Source organism: Mustelus asterias, chromosome 8, assembly GCF_964213995.1.
Source record: "Mustelus asterias chromosome 8, sMusAst1.hap1.1, whole genome shotgun sequence".
NCBI lineage: Eukaryota > Metazoa > Chordata > Chondrichthyes > Carcharhiniformes > Triakidae > Mustelus > Mustelus asterias.
The window spans coordinates 84,729,924-84,748,146 of record NC_135808.1 but is presented as its reverse complement, the minus strand read 5'-3'; the positions used below and the strand labels follow the sequence as shown (position 1 = coordinate 84,748,146).

At 40.9% G+C, this 18,223-nt stretch overlaps 1 protein-coding gene across 5 annotated transcripts in view; it reads left to right on the top strand.

Moving 5' to 3' along the window:
• The window catches only part of jak1 (Janus kinase 1), a 96,377-nt gene extending 80,298 nt beyond the window's left edge, over window positions 1-16,079 (top strand). For all 5 annotated transcript variants that reach the window (XM_078218418.1, XM_078218420.1, XM_078218421.1 and 2 more), the window contains 9 exons: window positions 2,263-2,414; window positions 3,664-3,817; window positions 4,695-4,789; window positions 8,774-8,966; window positions 9,893-10,017; window positions 11,032-11,204; window positions 12,470-12,587; window positions 12,685-12,795; window positions 14,615-16,079. In XM_078218418.1, coding sequence (XP_078074544.1) covers window positions 2,263-2,414; window positions 3,664-3,817; window positions 4,695-4,789; window positions 8,774-8,966; window positions 9,893-10,017; window positions 11,032-11,204; window positions 12,470-12,587; window positions 12,685-12,795; window positions 14,615-14,716 — 1,223 coding nt within the window. In that variant the 3' untranslated portion in view covers window positions 14,717-16,079. The remainder of the gene's footprint in view (window positions 1-2,262; window positions 2,415-3,663; window positions 3,818-4,694; window positions 4,790-8,773; window positions 8,967-9,892; window positions 10,018-11,031; window positions 11,205-12,469; window positions 12,588-12,684; window positions 12,796-14,614) is intronic.
• The last annotated feature ends 2,144 nt before the right edge of the window (window positions 16,080-18,223 follow it).

Genomic DNA, 18,223 nt, shown 5'->3' with positions numbered 1-18,223 from the left:
GTGACAGGCGAGTAAAGACAGGGGTTCTGGGTGTAAATTAGACCTGGGTATTGGCATGGACAGATAGCAAAAGTGAGCCCTCTAACACTAGAGGTACAGAAAACACAGACTGCAACTCAGGAGTGTAATTCTTTATCTCTGTCATCAAAGTGTAGGGGTTCCCCTTTCCTCAGAGACCCTCCACACACTAGGGTTCATGACATTAGATTTACCTGTGCATGGCTGGAACAGAATGACCAGCGAGACTACTTTCTTCTGATACTTCACAACAGTTTTATTGAATCACCCACAACCCCCACAGTAAAAGACCCTAAAATTTAAAACAATCCATTCCCAGTACCTGACACAAAGTCACCGTGATTCAGTTTAAAGTTACAAAAATACATGCAAAACATCATGTATTGTCCCGAAATCTTAAATAAAGACCCTCAGACAAGTATTACTACAATATGGCTGAACCAAATTACAAGTTACCGGCAAAAAGCACATAAGTTTCACCCCAAAGCCTTACAAAACCTTCAGACCAATATCACCACCATATGGCCAAAAACACTTACAATCCCCAACACAACTGTCTGTTGTGTGTTGACTGTGTTTCAAGTTATATCATGGAATGTGAATTGTTTGTGGTCTCAGCTCTAGGGCAGAGGAATCCACTCAATTGGTAATATTATTCACTGGATATTAACTCGGTCTATGCCATTAGCTACACTCAGCCCGATTGACAGTAGACTCACTACCACTGGCCTGTGTCCCTGTGCTAAGGAGGGCCAAAATTACAGAGGATTCCAGCTCTTAAACAACAACCACTCCTTTAAAGTGTCCATTTGTGGAGAGCACTGGGCTCGATTTCTAATTCCAACGTAGTTGAGCAGTCTGACAACACTCATTGACAGACTCTCTGGGCCCTATTTTACCATTTTGATTCTAAGTGCTGGGCGAACTTGAAACTGGGAGTGTTTTAGATCCGACTTTTAGACCTGTTCTCAGGTGCCCCCATACGTACTCTGCCTGAAAAAATATCAGCAATTCCGAATCGCGCTGCACCAGCCTGTGGGCGGGGCTTAATGCGCCCGAAATCCTGCAGCTCCGATCGGCACCTCCAACTGCGCATGCGCAGTAAAAAGATAGAATGTGGCTCCCCTGCCACATCACTTTCGGGCCGGATAATGCTTCCCCCTGACCCCACAGACATTGCCCCACCCTCAGAACATTACTGACCCCCTTATCCCCCCAATCCCTCTGCCACCCAGACCGTTTGCGCTTCCCTCTCCCTTTTCCCCTCACTGATCTCAGGCAGAGTGGCAGCAGACCCCCTTTTCCGCCTCACTGATCTCAGGCAGAGTGGCAGCGGACCCCCCCTTCCCCCTCATTGATCTCAGGCAGAGTGGCAGTGGACCCCCCCTTCCCCATCATTGATCTCAGGCAGAGTGGCAGCGGATCCCCCCTTCCCCCTCATTGATCTCAGGCAGAGTGGCAGCGGACCCCCCTTTCCGTCTCACTGATCTCAGGCAGAGTGGCAGCAGACCCCCCTTTCCGCCTCACTGATCTAAGGCAGAGTGGCAGCGGACCTCCCCTTCCCCCTCATTGATCACAGGCAGAGTGGTAGTGGACCCCCCCTCCCCCCTCCTCCTTCTCCCCCCCATTGACCTCAAGCAGAGAGCCATCAGATGCTTGGCACTTACCTCTTCATTAGCTGGAGCGCCCAAATCGGACTTTTGTAGAGCATGTCTGTTTTGTGCCGAATTTGCATGGGCAAATGCGGTGGTAAAGGTGGAAGTGCCGGTAAGGTTGGGCATGCAGCCCATTAAGTCAATTTAAATGCATTTAAATGGCCATCGTGCCTGTTTCGGGCACGGTCCTGATTGCGGCCATTTTCGGGCCTTGATAAAGGGGGAACCGGCGCTGAGGTGGGCGCGGATTGTACTATTCGCCTCATGCCCAACTTTACCAAATTTCCACGCCTGAAAACAGGCGCAACATTATGGCAAAATTGGGCCCTCAGACTGAAGAAGCTATTGGGGTACTGACGATAAAATGGAATCCTTTGGAATTACACTCGAGCATCAGCCAGTGCTTCCCAAAGAGGGTGATATCCCTTAAATCTACATTAAATAGGTGGGCTATTTACCATGCATTACAACTAATTCAGCAACCTTCATCTAAAAAGAAAATTCTCAATTTTACAGGCTTCTAATTGGGGTCAAAGAGGAAGTTTGTGGGAACATGCTCCTTATATTTCACTGTATTTTACTGTTCTAGAACGAGTTGAGCGCATTCCATGGATTGCTCCTGAGTGTGTAGAAGACTCCAAAAACTTGAGCATTGCTACAGACAAATGGAGTTTTGGGACAACCCTGTGGGCGATCTGCTATAATGGAGAAGTGCCTCTGAAAGATCGGAGCCTGGCAGAGGTAGTTAATTATAAGTAACATATCTTGTGTATATATTTAAGTCTGTGCATTTGACTTATTACATTTTTATCACACTTTTTGTGCCAACCTTTTCCTTTATGAATGTCGGGTCTGGTTAGCACGGGATTTTTTCTGTTAGTACCGTGAGTTAACTTTTCACTTTTGGGAGGATCCAATCTATCCCCAACAGCCTGGAATTGATCATTTTGTGCAGCGCTGGGATGCTCTGAATTACATTTGGATTGTGATGTCTGAGCTATGCATATCATTTTCTAAAGGGAATCATTACTCAGCTGTCTGCTACACTCTATGAAATATTTTTCTCTTCAGCTTCTAACAGTTTCTGATCAAAGGTTTTTCAGAATCATTTAGGGGTAAAAAAGCTACATACACTTTTTAAGCTGAGATAAAGTTCATTATTTTTCAATGCCTTATCAGTGACAGAAAACAAAACATTGTTCTGATTAGTCTCCTGCTGTAGCCTTTGCTTTATCTTATAGACATTTTTGAAACTATACGAGATATAGCAGGTTGAAAGAGTGAACCTTTATGTAAAGAGTGAATCTTTCTTTATGTAATGTTACTTCGATTATCAAAAAAGTTGAATTTTGAAGCTAACTAATTGGCTCACCTGTGTTTCATTAACAGTCAGAAAAGGCCAACGAAGATAAGACACCTTTGTAAAATTACATTTTGAAAGAAAACCAAGTCACTTTATAGGAAACAAACTGGAAGGAATATAACTTGGAGTCTATCTGTTTTTAAAATTGATTTTATTTGTTCTCGAGTTGTGGGCATTCCTGGAAAGGCCAGCATTTATTGCCTGTTCCTAATTTCCCTTGAGCAGGTGATGGTTAATCTGCCTTCTTGAGCCACTGCAGACCATGTGGTGTTGGCCCACGCAGTCTGTTTAGGAAGGGAATTGAAGAATTTTGGCTCAGTGACAGCGAGCGGTCGTATCTACAGTGAAGAAAATAAGAGGGGCCCAATTCACTTTCACTGTGGGTTACTGAATACAAGACTAAAAGAAGAAAATTCTAGTTTGGTCATACTGTTCTTCCTCCGAATTCCTTTATCCTACAGTTTCCCAGACATTTAAAACTCAAGATTGGCATCATCTAATTTATTTATTTATTCCATTTTCTCTCCACCTCTTTTTAAGCCATGATGACGTCCTACAATATTTGTACCTAAAATATTTAATTCACGTATATTATAACCAATATTTTCCCATTTGTTTATGATGCAGAAAGAGAGATTCTACGAGGCTCGGTGTAAACTCACCCCCCCATCCTCCTGTAAGGAATTGGCTGAGCTAATGCAGCAGTGCATGACCTACAATCCACCTGAGCGACCATTCTTTAGAGCCATCATGAGAGATATCAACAAATTGCAAGAGCAAAGTAAGAGGCTGTAATGGCAAAAATAATGCACGTAGTCAAAAGTAATTGTTTCTAAGTAAATCAACAGTGTATATATTATGACCGGGAACATTTGCAGACCCGAGTCCCTTTTAGCTTGGCTTTTGGCACACCTGTTATTCCAAATGCCGAGAGACTTCCTCTCATGACCTTTGGATATTGTGACTAAAATTTAGTGTGTTTCTGTTCTTATTCTAAAGCAAAGAAAGGCAGGGGAACTCTTGTAGGAGTCAGAATTGTCCCATCATCCATAAAACAAATGAAAACACACTTTCGAAAAGGAAAAGGCATTATAAGTTCTTTAGGTCTGCCTTGTTCCGAAGCCGAGGCATTTTTCTTTGACCTGGTAATTATCCACAGTAACATGATTGTATTCACGTCACTTTGAGAGTTTTTAAAGTTTATTTATTAGTGTCACAAGTAGTCTTACATTAACACTGCAATGAAGTTACTGTGAAAATCCCCAGTCGCCACGCTCCGGCACCTGTTCGGGTACACTAAGGGAGAATTCAGCATGGCCACTGCACCTAACCAGCACGTCTTTTGGACTGTTGGAGGAAACCAGAGCACCCAGAGGAAACCCACGCAGACACGGGAAGAACGTGCAAACTTCACACAGACAGTGATCCAAGTCGGGAATTGAACCCAGGTCCCTAGCGCTGTGAGGAAGCAGTGCTAACCACTGTGCCATTTGTGCCAATAAGCACAGCTAAAACTAGGGCAGGATGTCGCTTGGGATTGAGGATGTCAACGTATAGTTATTGACATTATCATAAGAGACCAAAGGAAATACATAACTTTAATCATCTGATCTTTTACTTTATTTTTACTGTTCTTTTGTTTTAATGTTAATGGTCAGATCCAAATATAGTTCCTGAAGATAAACCCAAGGCAGAAATTGATCCAACTCAATTTGAGAAAAGATTCCTCCGAAGGATAAGGGATCTGGGTGAGGTAAGCTGCTGCTTTTATTTGCCTACTGCACCTAGAGAGAGTGTTTCTTCTAAATTACTGCATGGAAGTTCAAAGGCCTAATTGCAGCAATTCACCAAGTTTGTTTGACCAGGGTGGGAGAGAAGACAACTTAAAAATTAATTAGCTGATAACCAAATTTGGGCATTTAGATGCCTAAAGATTTGTAGGCGGAGTGGAAAACTGAGGGAAGAAATTCTGTAGTTTTGAGGTGTAGATGATGGTGCACTGAGTTTATTTGCTTCAAATTTGATTGGAGATAAAATGGATAATGTAGATGCAAACAGGTTTGTGAGAACAAAAATATAAAATTAACAAATCTTAACCTAGACTTGAGATGAGAGAGACTTTTTCTTCCAAATAGTAATGTGTGTAGGTTAAACTCTCATTTAAATCATAATTCTATCTCCTTCACGATAGCATTGGAAAGAGATAGGATCAGGCAGGCTAGGAAAGTGTTTCTCTGGAGTAAAGGGAAATACAGTGTCATCAGGGAGGAAATTAGACGGGTAAATTGGAAGGAGGCATTCTTGGGGAAAAGTACCGAAGGAAAGTGGAGGATTTTCAAGGAATGTTTGTCTGGAGCTCTGCATGACAACGTTCCGATGAGACAGGGGGGTGTTGGTAGGGTACGGGAACCGTGGTGCACGAAGGTTGTGATGAACCTGGTGAAGAAGAAAAGAGAGGCGTACAGAAGGTTCAGAGAGCTAGGAGGTGTTAAGGATTTAGAGGAGTATACGGGATGTAGGAAGGAGCTTAAGAAGGAAATTAGGAGAGCGAGAAGGGGTCATGAGAAGACCTTGGCGGGTAAGATTAAGGAGAATCCCAAGGCTTTCTACAAATATGTCAAGAGTAAAAGGATGAGATGTGAAGGCATAGGACCCTTAAAAGGTGAAGGGGGAAAAGTTTGTGCGGAACCGTTAGAAATGGCGGAGCTGCTTAATGAATACTTTACCTCGGTATTCACGGTGGAAAGGGATCTGGGTGGTTGTACTGCTGGTTTGCGGTGGACAGAAAGGATCGAGCATGTGGACATAAAGAAAGAGGATGTGTTGGAACTATTGAATGGCATCAAGGTTGGTAAGTCGCCGGGACCGGATGGGATGTACCCCAGGTTACTGTGGGAGGCGAGGGAGGAGATTGCGGAGCCTTTGGCGATGATCTTTGCATCGTCGATGGAGACGGGAGAGGTTCCGGAGGATTGGAGGATTGCAGATGTGGTCCCTATATTCAAGAAAGGGAACAGGGACAGCCCGGGAAATTACCGACCGGTGAGTCTAACCTCAGTGGTTGGTAAGTTGATGGAGAGGATCCTGAGAGACAGGATTTATGATCATCTAGAGAAGTTTAGTATGATCAAAAGTAGTCAGCACGGCTTTGTCAAGGGCAGGTCGTGCCTTACGAGCCTGGTTGAGTTCTTTGAAAATGTGACCAAACACATTGACGAAGGAAGAGCGGTGGATGTGGTCTATATGGACTTCAGCAAGGCATTCGATAAGGTCCCCCATGCAAGACTTCTTGAGAAAGTGAGAGGGCATGGGATCCAAGGGGCTGTTGCCTTGTGGATCCAGAACTGGCTTGCCTGCAGAAGGCAGAGAGTGGCTGTGGAGGGGTCTTTCTCTGCATGGAGGTCAGTGACCAGTGGAGTGCCCCAGGGATCTGTTCTGGGACCCTTGCTGTTTGTCATTTTCATAAATGACCTGGATGAGGAAGTGGAGGGATGGGTTGGTAAGTTTGCTGACGACACCAAGGTAGGTGGTGTTGTGGATAGTTTGGAGGGATGTCAGAAGTTGCAGCGAGACATAGATAGAATGCAAGACTGGGCGGAGAAGTGGCAGATGGACTTCAACTCGGATAAGTGTGTGGTGATCCATTTTGGCAGATCCAATGGGATGAAGCAGCAGTATAATATGAAGGGTACCATTCTTAGCAGTGTAGAGGATCAGAAGGACCTTGGGGTCCGGGTCCATAGGACTCTTAAATCAGCCTCGCAGGTGGAGGATGCGGTCAAGAAGGCGTACTGGCCTTCATTAATCGAGGGATTGAGTTTAGGAGTCGGGAGATAATGCTGCAGCTTTATAGGACCCTGGTTAGACCCCACTTGGAGTACTGCGCGCAGTTCTGGTCACCTCATTACAGGAAAGATGTTGAAGCCATTGAAAGGGTGCAGAGGAGATTTACAAGGATGTTGCCTGGATTGGGGGGCATGCCTTATGAGGATAGGTTGAGGGAGCTTGGTCTCTTCTCCCTGGAGAGACGAAGGATGAGAGGTGACCTGATAGAGGTTTACAAGATGTTGAGAGGTCTGGATAGGGTAGACTCTCAGAGGCTATTTCCAAGGGCTGAAATGGTTGCTACGAGAGGACACAGGTTTAAGGTGCTGGGGGGTAGGTACAGAGGAGATGTCAGGGGTAAGTTTTTCACTCAGAGGGTGGTGGGTGAGTGGAATCGGCTGACGTCGGTGGTGGTGGAGGCAAACTCGTTGGGGTCTTTTAAGAGACTTCTGGATGAGTACATGGGATTTAATGGGATTGAGGGCTATAGATAGGCCTAGAGGTGGGGATGTGATCGGCGCAACTTGTGGGCCGAAGGGCCTGTTTGTGCTGTGGCTTTCTATGTTCTATGTTCTAAAGCAATGCTGAATAAATACCTTTTGTGAAAAATTGGATTAAATATTTGGATGTTATAGGGGTAAGAATTAACAGAGATGATTCAGTACTGTGTAGAACCTAATGAAGTTCCAAGACACTGGAGCTATAGAAGTATCTTTCAAAGGAAGGCAATAATCAGAGGTATATAATATATGGTATAAAGTTAGATAGGTATTCTGGAGTGGTGCTTGGTTTATCTTTGGGAGCAGGGAGAAAAGTTTGCAGAATCTTTTCTCAAAAGATCATTTGGGTTAGATAGATAGTAAAATTGGAATTAGCTATGGCGTGTGAATGAATGAACATGATTTTTCCAGTGTTTTCTTTGCATTATATACCTTATGTAATATTTAAGAGTTAACAACACTAGTAATGTAATGTATCTTGTGTTGCGCTGTAACAATTTAACCAAAATGACTTGTTTTAAGTTATTTGGCAGCACAAATTGTACAATATCAATGTACACAATGTCACAAAGATTGTAAGATTTGGTCACTGGGCTTTTTAAAAAATTGATTTTGCCCTCAGCTGGGTGATATTTGATTTTTAGCTTGTATGTCTCTTGATTCAGACAGACACATACAATCCTTAAATGGATAAATGGAGCCTTTTCAAGAACTAAAAATTGGAGAATTACTTAAAATTTATAAAGTATGATCAGTGAATGAAGCCACTGGTCAGATTTGTAATTCGAATCATTGTGGAATTCTGAGTATTTCCAATGTTTTCAGATTTTTATTTCAGATTTCCAGCATCTGCAATATTTTGCTTTTGCATTGGAAATATTATGCAGATAAGTGGAGATGTGTTTGACCCGAAGGTGGATGTTTAATTTTAGACAAATTTGGGTCCCCAGCATACGAGATTCCCACTGTAACTTTTAGTTTTCTAGTCATTACCTCCCTTTGGGAGAGAAAAGGACCATGGAGAAGCCGCATACTGAATTTGTTACATTGACAATATAACAAAATAGCATTGACAATTGTCATAAAGAAATCCATGGTCAAGATCAGGCTATCCTTCTGGGAGGTAAAGAATTCAAAAATGAACGACTGGGGATTTTAAAAAATTGTTGCTTTGAAAGGAAAAGGTGAGACAAAGGTGGTCTGATCTGTTTTCCATGTGGTGTTCCATTTTACAGCCACCTGGTCAAGATTGGAGAGGATATTAGGCTGGTTTAAATTTGAAATCAGGCCTCCCTCCCTTGGAGCTCCTTGATCACCCTGACTTGGAATAAACTGTTCAGAAAAAGTGTTTTTTTTTATTTGCAGTGAAATTGGAGATTTGGTAACTGCTTTTTTTCTTTTAATTTCACAAGGGCCATTTTGGAAAGGTTGAACTCTGTCGCTATGACCCAGAGGGTGACAACACAGGGGAACTTGTTGCTGTCAAATCTTTAAAACCAGAAAGCAGCGAAGAACACAAGGCAGATCTCAAGAGAGAGGTTGAAATCCTGAAGACTCTATATCATGACAATATAGTGAAGTATAAAGGAATATGCACCGAGGAAGGTAAGTCCCCATTCTTGTTTTTTTTTTGCATGTTTTCTACAAAATGGGAGTTAAACAAAATTAATTAAGTGAAGAACAATCATATGATTTAAAACCAAGTCTGGCTTGAGATGTGCTGAATCCTTACTTTGTAAATAAAGTACATGGTATGGTAGAGAAACCTACAGGCCAGGGACTTTTTCATGTTCAACTGGGGGAACTAACCTGGGAAAGCTGTAAGAGTTCTACAATTGGTGCCAGTAATCTTATGTTAAGGAGGTGGAAATATCAGCCAGAGTCCCTGAGTGCTAAATAGTGACACTTGCTGGAATTTGTACTTGAGTGAATGTAGGATTGAGCTGAGCAACAAAGCATCTTATAGGTATACAAATAGCTACTCGAGCAGGCACTAATGGATCCATATCACAGCAACAGACATTCCCCGCGGGAAAGCACATTTCTGTGGGTGTGTGCTGAGATCAGCAATTAGTTTAGTTGTGGCATTGCTCACACTGTTAAAGCTCAAACATGACTAATGGTGACTTAAGCATGGCATTGGAAGCTATTGAACTGTACACCCTATAACGGATTCAACACCTTAAGAGGAGAAAGGAAGCAAGTTTTTTTTTAAAAAAAGAAACCCTAACTTCTAGCTCAAGATTTGCAAAGTTTACATTTTATTTGATTATCTGTTACGCTGAAATTATTCCATGAAAGACTCTACACAAGTCAAGAACGTATCAATAGGTTGTAAAATCCATCTTTCATTTACAGGGAGGAACATTTCAATTGGAGGTGAAATGGGTTGAATTGTCGATAGAGAGGATTGCACATAATCTGTTGAATGCACATGTTTGGTGGACCAAATTGCTTTTTCTCATTCATGTTTCCCTGCATAATTTTGTGTCGTTTTTAACTCCATTTTTCTCTCTTTGATCTCTTTCCAGGTGGAAAAGGGATGAAGTTGATCATGGAATATCTTCCTGCTGGAAGCCTTAAAGAATATCTTCCACGTAATAAACAGAAAGTTAATTTGAAAAGCCAAATTCAATACGCACTGCAAATTTGTAAGGCAAGTGATTGTCTAGTGGTAAATTGTTATACCGGTAACAAATTTCAGTTTTATAGTGAATAACACAAGTTATATTGACTGCACCTGGACCAAAGAATATATTTCCATGAGTAATTTATATACTCTGTTCTGGAATATAATCAGTATTTCATATTTTTTCTATTGCTTGGGTGTTTTCTATCGTTTAGAAAATTCTCAGTTTTATTTAACAAGTCCTCTTCTGCTTCAATGGTGAGGCCATAACAGCCATCCCATCCTGTCCTCCCCAGCAACCACACAATTGCACTTTCCAACAAGAGCAATTGGAAAGCAAGGGCAACCGGGAACACATACCCTGGTGTTCTTTTCCTTGAGTCAAGCCCCCAGAAAAAGGAGCAGCACAAATCTCTACTGCCACTAATACTCCCTGTTGAGATCAGCTAATCTCATACTTATCAGTGCCACACTATCCAGTGGAATTACCTTGGAAGGAGAGAGCTGGCCATCTTTAATAAATATTGTTGTTGACCAAGAATAGTTCTGAAAAATTGCTTTGAAGTGCCTATCCTTTCTACTTGGTGCAGATATCCTCTCTGCATTCTGCATAGATGGTAATAGATTGACCTGTGTTAACAATCTGCTGTCACAACCTCTTATTTTTGGTCGATCCATCATAGGATGCACATTGCAACTCCCTATAAATAATATCACTCAGCAAAATAGCAAAGGCAGATAATAAATAAAGAAATTGATTGTCAGAAATGTAGATTTACTCTTAACTATTATGGGGAGCTGTGAACAAGAGGCCTATAAGCAGGGACAGCAGAGGGGAAGTGGGAGAAAGAAATCAAAGCACAGGTTTAATAATCTCTCCTGAAATTGTGAAATTAATGGGGTCTGCTGACTACACTGAGCAATCTGGACATTGGGTAACATAAAATGCTCTTTAAAAAAACATATTTACATGAATTAGGCTGCAGTTACATAGAATGTTGACTTTAACACGGTAATAAGAATTGCAAACTATTGTTTTAGGGAATGGAGTACCTGGGATCTCTGCAGTATGTTCATCGAGATTTAGCTGCAAGAAACGTCCTTGTTGAAAATGAAAACCGGGTAAAAATTGGAGACTTTGGACTAACGAAAGCCATCCAGACAAACAAAGAGTATTACAAAGTCCAAGATGATTTGGACAGTCCTGTGTTTTGGTAAGAGTTGACGTTGTCTATTTTTTTTTTGCCTCATCAAGGTGAGGGATGTTAGCAAGTAAGACTTGCTAATGCTCTGCAGGATACATTGAGGCAGTGAGGGTCATGGAATTGGTCCATAGTCATATTTGATTTTTCTGACAAGTGGGGCTGAATTTTCAGGATGAGTTCCTGATCCTGCCGTTGGGATGAAATACAGGTCAGACTCATAAATGCCAACAATGTGACCAGGGGGATGATTTTGAAGAAGTCACATCCAGATGAAGGATGGCAGGTGGCTCCGGGTCTGGAAGGTGAATGGGAAGCCTTCCAGCAGTCAAGATTGGCAGCCCACTGTCAGAGGTGGGAGCTGCTGAAGCAGGTAGGAAGATGTAAGGGTGTCTGCATTCCCGGTCAGCAGCCACAGATCAAGAGCTTTAAATTGTTCTTTACAGAATTCACTCCTTTCATGGCCAATAACTCCTGGGGTAGCACTTGAACCCGGAGCTTCTAGCGCAGAGGGAGGGTTGCTATCTCCCTCCACCCTTCCCATGGTTTTCCACACAATTGCTGTTCCTGTGGATTGTCATGCAATTGCGCCACCTGCTGTAGGATGACTTGTGATCAACAATTGAGCCAGAAACATTTCTTCTCCTCTTTCATGTCACTGGACCCTACCCAACCATCTCAGGGCATGTGTCATTTCAGGCGATCTGTAGTGGACACCAGTATCTTGTAAGTGGCAGACACTGATTACAAAGGTGATAGTGATCTCTTGCACTCCAGGGAAGCCTAAGAGCACTCCAGTGGGCAGCGAGGTTCCTCTTAACCTCATTGATCTTATTGTCTGTTTACATCTTCCTTCCTTTAATGTAATGTTCAGATGCCATTGAAGCATTGAGGTATGGAGCACATGAATGGCTGTTACACAGGCTGGAACCACAAGGCCATCTGTAACCAACAAGTCCATTGCGGTTTTTACATTTGGAAGAAAAAGAGAAATATGGCGGGGAGGAATTCAGGGGAGGGTGTGGTGGCAGGGGAATTCAGGGTTAATACAGCTGACTACGCCAGCCTAGGAATACCTGCTACTAACAGCCAATGGTAAAGTGGGAGGCAAATGTTCCATTCCCTAGCGCAGACATCCCATACTTTGAAGAGCAATATATTTTATATGATTTCTATTTCATATTTTTAAAGTATAATGGAAAAGCTCTTCTGATCATCAAAAGCTCTCACACTGGCATGTGAATGACTCAATGCAATTTTTGGATTTGATTCTGCAGGTATGCACCAGAATGCTTGATCCATTGCAAGTTCTACATTGCTTCAGATGTGTGGTCCTTTGGCGTTACTTTGTATGAATTGCTCACATACTGCGAATCTGAACACAGTCCAATGAACGTAAGTGACTGTACCTCCACTAGCATTTCCACTTGTAGATTATCCATGTCTATGTACTTAAAGTATGTAATATTGCACATTGTTTTAATTCTCTCAGATGTTCCTGAAATTGATTGGTCCAACTCAAGGTCAAATGACTGTCACAAGGCTTGTTCGGGTACTCGAAGAAGGCAAGCGTTTGCCATGTCCAGCGCAGTGTCCTGACGAGGTACAGCTAATGTATATTTTATTCTGCCATATAGTACTCCAGTCTGAACTTAAAACAGGTTTGAGCTCAAAACTTTGTGAAGTATCATTTCAATGCAAAAAGCTGGACTTAAAATTGAGCAACATTGAATATTGCATGTACTGATATCTGTTGTTCATTATAGAAGAAAATCTTACATTAACTTACAGGAAATGGAGCTATGCACCCAAATATAGTTGTTGCCTATATGTTACTCCTTTCTTCGCGATTAACGATTATTGGCCTTGATTTTTGATGGGGTTGAAAGGGGAAAGAATCCCGAATTTTTATATACATGCATATCAAGTGAGAGTACGTCAGACACATGGACTACTACTGTCCATTGTTGAAGCTCATATGAGGAAGGGCTTGGGTTAGTTACCTGTGCCCATGGAATTGTACCCTAGCAAGGTGTCCAAGACACAGGCTCAGGTGCCGCACCCCTCCAGTATTCATTTGAGCACAGTTGTTCAATGATCATTTGAGCAAACAACATTTGGCCTTATCCCTGACTTGAATAGTTATGTCGACTCATGCAAAAAAAAAAATTGAGTGATGTACTTAATAGTTCAAATGTCAGACTAGCTGAATTGTCACTGCCATACTACCTTAAATCATAGAAACCCTACAGTGCAGAAGGAGGCCATTCGGCCCATCGAGTCTGCACCGACCACAATCCCACCCAGGCCCTACCCCCACATATTTTACCCGCTAATCCCTCTAACCTACACATCCCAGGACTCTAAGGGGCAATTTTTTTTTTAACCTGGCCAATCAACCTAACCCGCACATCTTTGGAATGTGGGAGGAAACCGGAGCACCCGGAGAAAACCCACGCAGACACGAGGAGAATGTGCAAACTCCACACAGACAGTGACCCGAGCCAGGAATCGAACCCGGGACCCTGGAGCTGTGAAGCAGCAGTGCTAACCACTGTGCTACCGTGCCGGTGAATGCATATTGCATTCACCAAAAAATAAAAAATATTTTGAACACACTCATGACCCCATGGAAGATTAAAAGGAGAATCATTCCTGCGAGGAAGGGTTAATATACTATAAGACACAAATGAAAATTTGGAACGGTAAGATTACAAATTGAAGTGGAGCAATTTTAGAATAAGGATGAATTTTGGTGATTGAACTAGACAATATAAATCAGCTCAAAACAACAATACGCTTCTGGCAAGAGAAAGGATTTAGGAAATTGGCAAATAGTGTACTGGTGTAGTTAATCTTTAAAAAGAAATAACCTAGTGGGCCCCTATTTCATTTCCTTATTTTAATAGCCTGGGAGGAAACCAGGTGTCAATGAAAAGTACAATGTGCTGGCAGACTATATTTTAAAAAGAAATTGTATATAGCACCCTTTATAACTTCAGCATGCCCCATAGTAATTCACAACCAATGAAATATTCTTGAACTGTTGCAACATTGACAAACAACAGCCAATAGATGGACAGCAAGTTCCCACAAATGCCAAAAAGATAAATGAGCAACTAACTTGTTTCTGGTAGCGTTGGTTGAAAGATAAGTACTGGTTGTCACCGGAAGAACTCCCTTGATCTTCTTCAAATAGTGTTATGGGATCTTCTTTGTCCATTTAATGCCTCAGCTGAAAGACAGCATCTCTGACGGTGCAATGTGCTGTCACTACTGCACTGAAGTGACGTGTCAGCCAAGACTATTGTGCTCAAGTCCTCAATTGACTCACCAGAGCGAGTACTGCCAGCGAACCAAAAGGTGACAGTCAGCTCTCACTCAAACAACTTTTAATCGCCAGTTATTTTGCTCATTCTCAGGTTTATTATCACATGAAGAAATGTTGGGAACACAGTCCAAGCAATAGAACCACTTTTGAAAACCTCGTGCATGTATTTGAGACTTTGCTACGGAGCTCGTGAATTTAAAAAGGAGATGCTGAAGAAATGGTGAATTTGACCAATGCAAGACAAATGAGCGAATGCCATTAAGTGTCCATTTATAGTTATTAATGTACTTCTACATTACTATATGTTCTATTTTTAAATGGAAATTTATAGAAGGCACTATTCCAATATGTAGCAATACTCATTCAAATTTATCAAGCAATAGTGCAAAAATTGCTTCTTTAACCTTGTCGTACAAACTTCTACATTTCTTGGCATATAATTTTATCTGAATGATATTATTTTGTACATAACCATTGGATTTTATTTTCTTATAAACTTGAGTGGGAATAATTTTCTTAGAAGGTGCAGATGTAGGTTGCTGATAAATATATGGAAATATGCACATACGTGGTTCTTAAATAGAGAGGGATGGAATAGGCTTCAGAAATGCAAGTCTCATCTTCATTAGGTCCATACTCAAGAGTATAGATTTCCTGCAAATAATGTGGGCATTTATTCTGGGAATGGATGGTAAATAGCATGCAGCCAATGCACTAGTTGGGCTGTTATGTTTGTCTATCTGCTGGCAGTATTTCTCATTTCAGGTACTAAACTAGCCAAGTATGTGTGATAATAAGCTTTATGTCATGTCTCACAGGATTTTTCTTTCTTACTCATTTTCTTCTCGTATCACTCAACTTAAAATAGGATCAATTACTGTCAACAGCCTCAAAAATGCAAGTTGTAATTTTTCTATTTGGTTTCTGGCTGGTACACAAATACAGTTCTGCCTTGATATCTAAACAGAGAGAAAGCGTTTAATAGAATAGCAGTCATGTGGAAGAACCCTAGAAAACTTAAAAAAAATAAGAACCTTTGACTTGCTAACTCCGGATTAGTTGCAGCAAATACCACTGAAAACAGCCAGCTCAGCACAGACATTAATAGATAGGAATTTCTTGGCTGTTATACAGTGTTACATCAGGGATACACTATGTGAAATTTCTTTTACACTCCCTAGTTGCTTTAAATTGATTTTAAAACCTGTTGAGGGGAAATTTTACCTTCAATACAGCTTTAAACAATGTTTGCTAATAACTTTAATAATTTTATATAGCGTAACTACTCTGCACTAAACATCCCTACTGAACATTTAAAAACAACAGAATAAGTGTGTGCATCTCCAGTAAATGTTTTTTCTCTTTGAAATTAGGCAACCAGCTATTAAAAAAATGATAAAATCCTGAACTGCATTAATTTACCCCATTCCTATGTAGTACCTCCATTTGTTTAATATTTTTTGTAACAAATTTATCAATACTTTTAATTGATTAATTGTAAAATTGATGCTTAATCAATAAAAATTATTAAAAGTCATATTTCTTAGCACAAAACAGGTCTTTGCATTTTGCTGAGTGTATTTTTTCCTGATGGCGCAGTTCTATTTGTGGGCAGTTACCAATCTGTGTCTTGCCCAAGAATAAACTTAGTGAATGGTAGGTATTACAACAGATGGTCCATCATTATATTGTAATCGTCCAGACACACATTCAACCAATCATCATCTATTAGTTAGGTGACTCAGTAGGTGGAATCTTGAAATTCTGGGCATCAACAGTTGGAATCTTCTGGGAGATGGCCAATTAATAAGGCACCTGTGCATTGTTGTCCAATTAAGGATAGTGGGCAAGTTCCTGAGGCAAGAGGCATCTGATGGTTAGTGAGGTGACCTCTGCTGGGGCACATAGGAAAAGAGTGCACATGGATATGACCTTCTCATTCTAGTTTTTGAGAGAATGTGTTGATGGTTTCTTTCCTCACGCACCCCTCCATGCTTGCCTGCCTACAGAAGGCTATCTGATGACACACATCAGATCTTGGTGGGCTCTGGAAATAAACTTGAAGTAGGACCTTTATTGACTGCACATCTGTGAAGCAGCAATCACATATGAGGCAGCAAATTGTTGGGGAGCTGACCAGACATGCAATTTGAAATATTCCTTGCTCTTCCCCACACTGCTCCCATTCCCCACCTTCCAAAGCTTCCTCAGCTGGCATAATGAGATTTTTCAAATTGTTTCCCCAAAATTGACCCTTAGAACATTTTTAGACATGGGTAGTAGCCATATTTAAACTATCACAAATAGCATGCAAGTAAAACCAATAGCCTGCCACCTGATGTCCAAACAGGGAGAGGAGGTGGCCACTGGAATACCAATCATGAGAAAATACTTTTGCAACCTTTTTAAAAATAAGTTTTTTAGTCTTTCTAGCTCAGATCAGTTTGAGCAAACACCACTGGAAACAGCCAGCACTACAGAGACATCAATAGATAGAACCTAGGAATTTCTTGGCTGTGTGATGCATTATCAGGGAAGTATGTGAAATTTATTTTACATTCATTCATCTACTTATTTTAAACTGGTTTTAAAACCTTCAAGACAACTTTTAAGACAATGTTTAAATACAATACTCATTTCTTCCATCTCCGTGGAATGGCCACAATAGGAGCACAGAAATAAAAACAAAAATTGCTGGATTTCCAGCAGCTAGAGTATTTTGCTTTTGTTACTAAGGATGGGGCTAATTGATATTAGGGCACAATGGTAGTTGTTTAACATTCCGTAGTAGCTAAAAAGGCACTAATTATTCAAATAATTAAGTTAGAATTAATTATGACAATTTGAATAGACTGGGTGCATAAGAAAATTGGATGGATTTCTAGACAGGAATGATTTCCAAAATATGGAAGGTTCTGAACTGCCAAATTGCTGATCCCAAAATTCTTGATTCATACAAATAGCACTGGCACTACATGGGTGGGGGTGGTTCATGTAGATACTGCCAATAGATGTGGGCAACATTGGCCTTGTGGAAGCATAGGTTTACTTCAAATCCTGGATCCTGACTGGAACTGGACTAATGATCCATGTAAACCTATTGTGAAAAAGAAATACATTATGGCGAGAGTTAAACCTGTCTGGTTTGACTGATGCATTAAATAGACTTGACCTGACAGTAATATCTGATTGGCAAGCAAATTATATTTTTTTCTGTACTGAAATAATCAGTTTCAGCAAGTTAGGTACACAGGCTTAGCAGCTGTTTACGTATAAAATAGCCAACGTTAGATGAAGTTCAATAGTCCAGGATCCTGACAGACTGCAAACCAAACATGGGGACATATGTGCATAAAGAACAAAGAATTCTGAATTGGATAGATAATTTAATGCTTAATTCCAATATTAGGTGTACAAAATAAAGCAAATAGTTTCCAATATAGCCCTAAGATGTTTAAAATATCAAATTAAATTCTAAAAACAGAAATATTAGCATAAACTGATCTCTAGAGAAAAGCAAATCTCATACAGTTTACTTAAATTATGTAGCACATTCCAAAACATTTCTAGCTGTATAGCACTTAACTATTTGCAAGGAAATTTTAAAATTGTAAAAATTATTCCTTCATGCCTGATTGTTATCTGGTATTTCAATTGGTGCAGTAAGTCAAAAGTATTTAATTTGTCAGGTATGGGCATA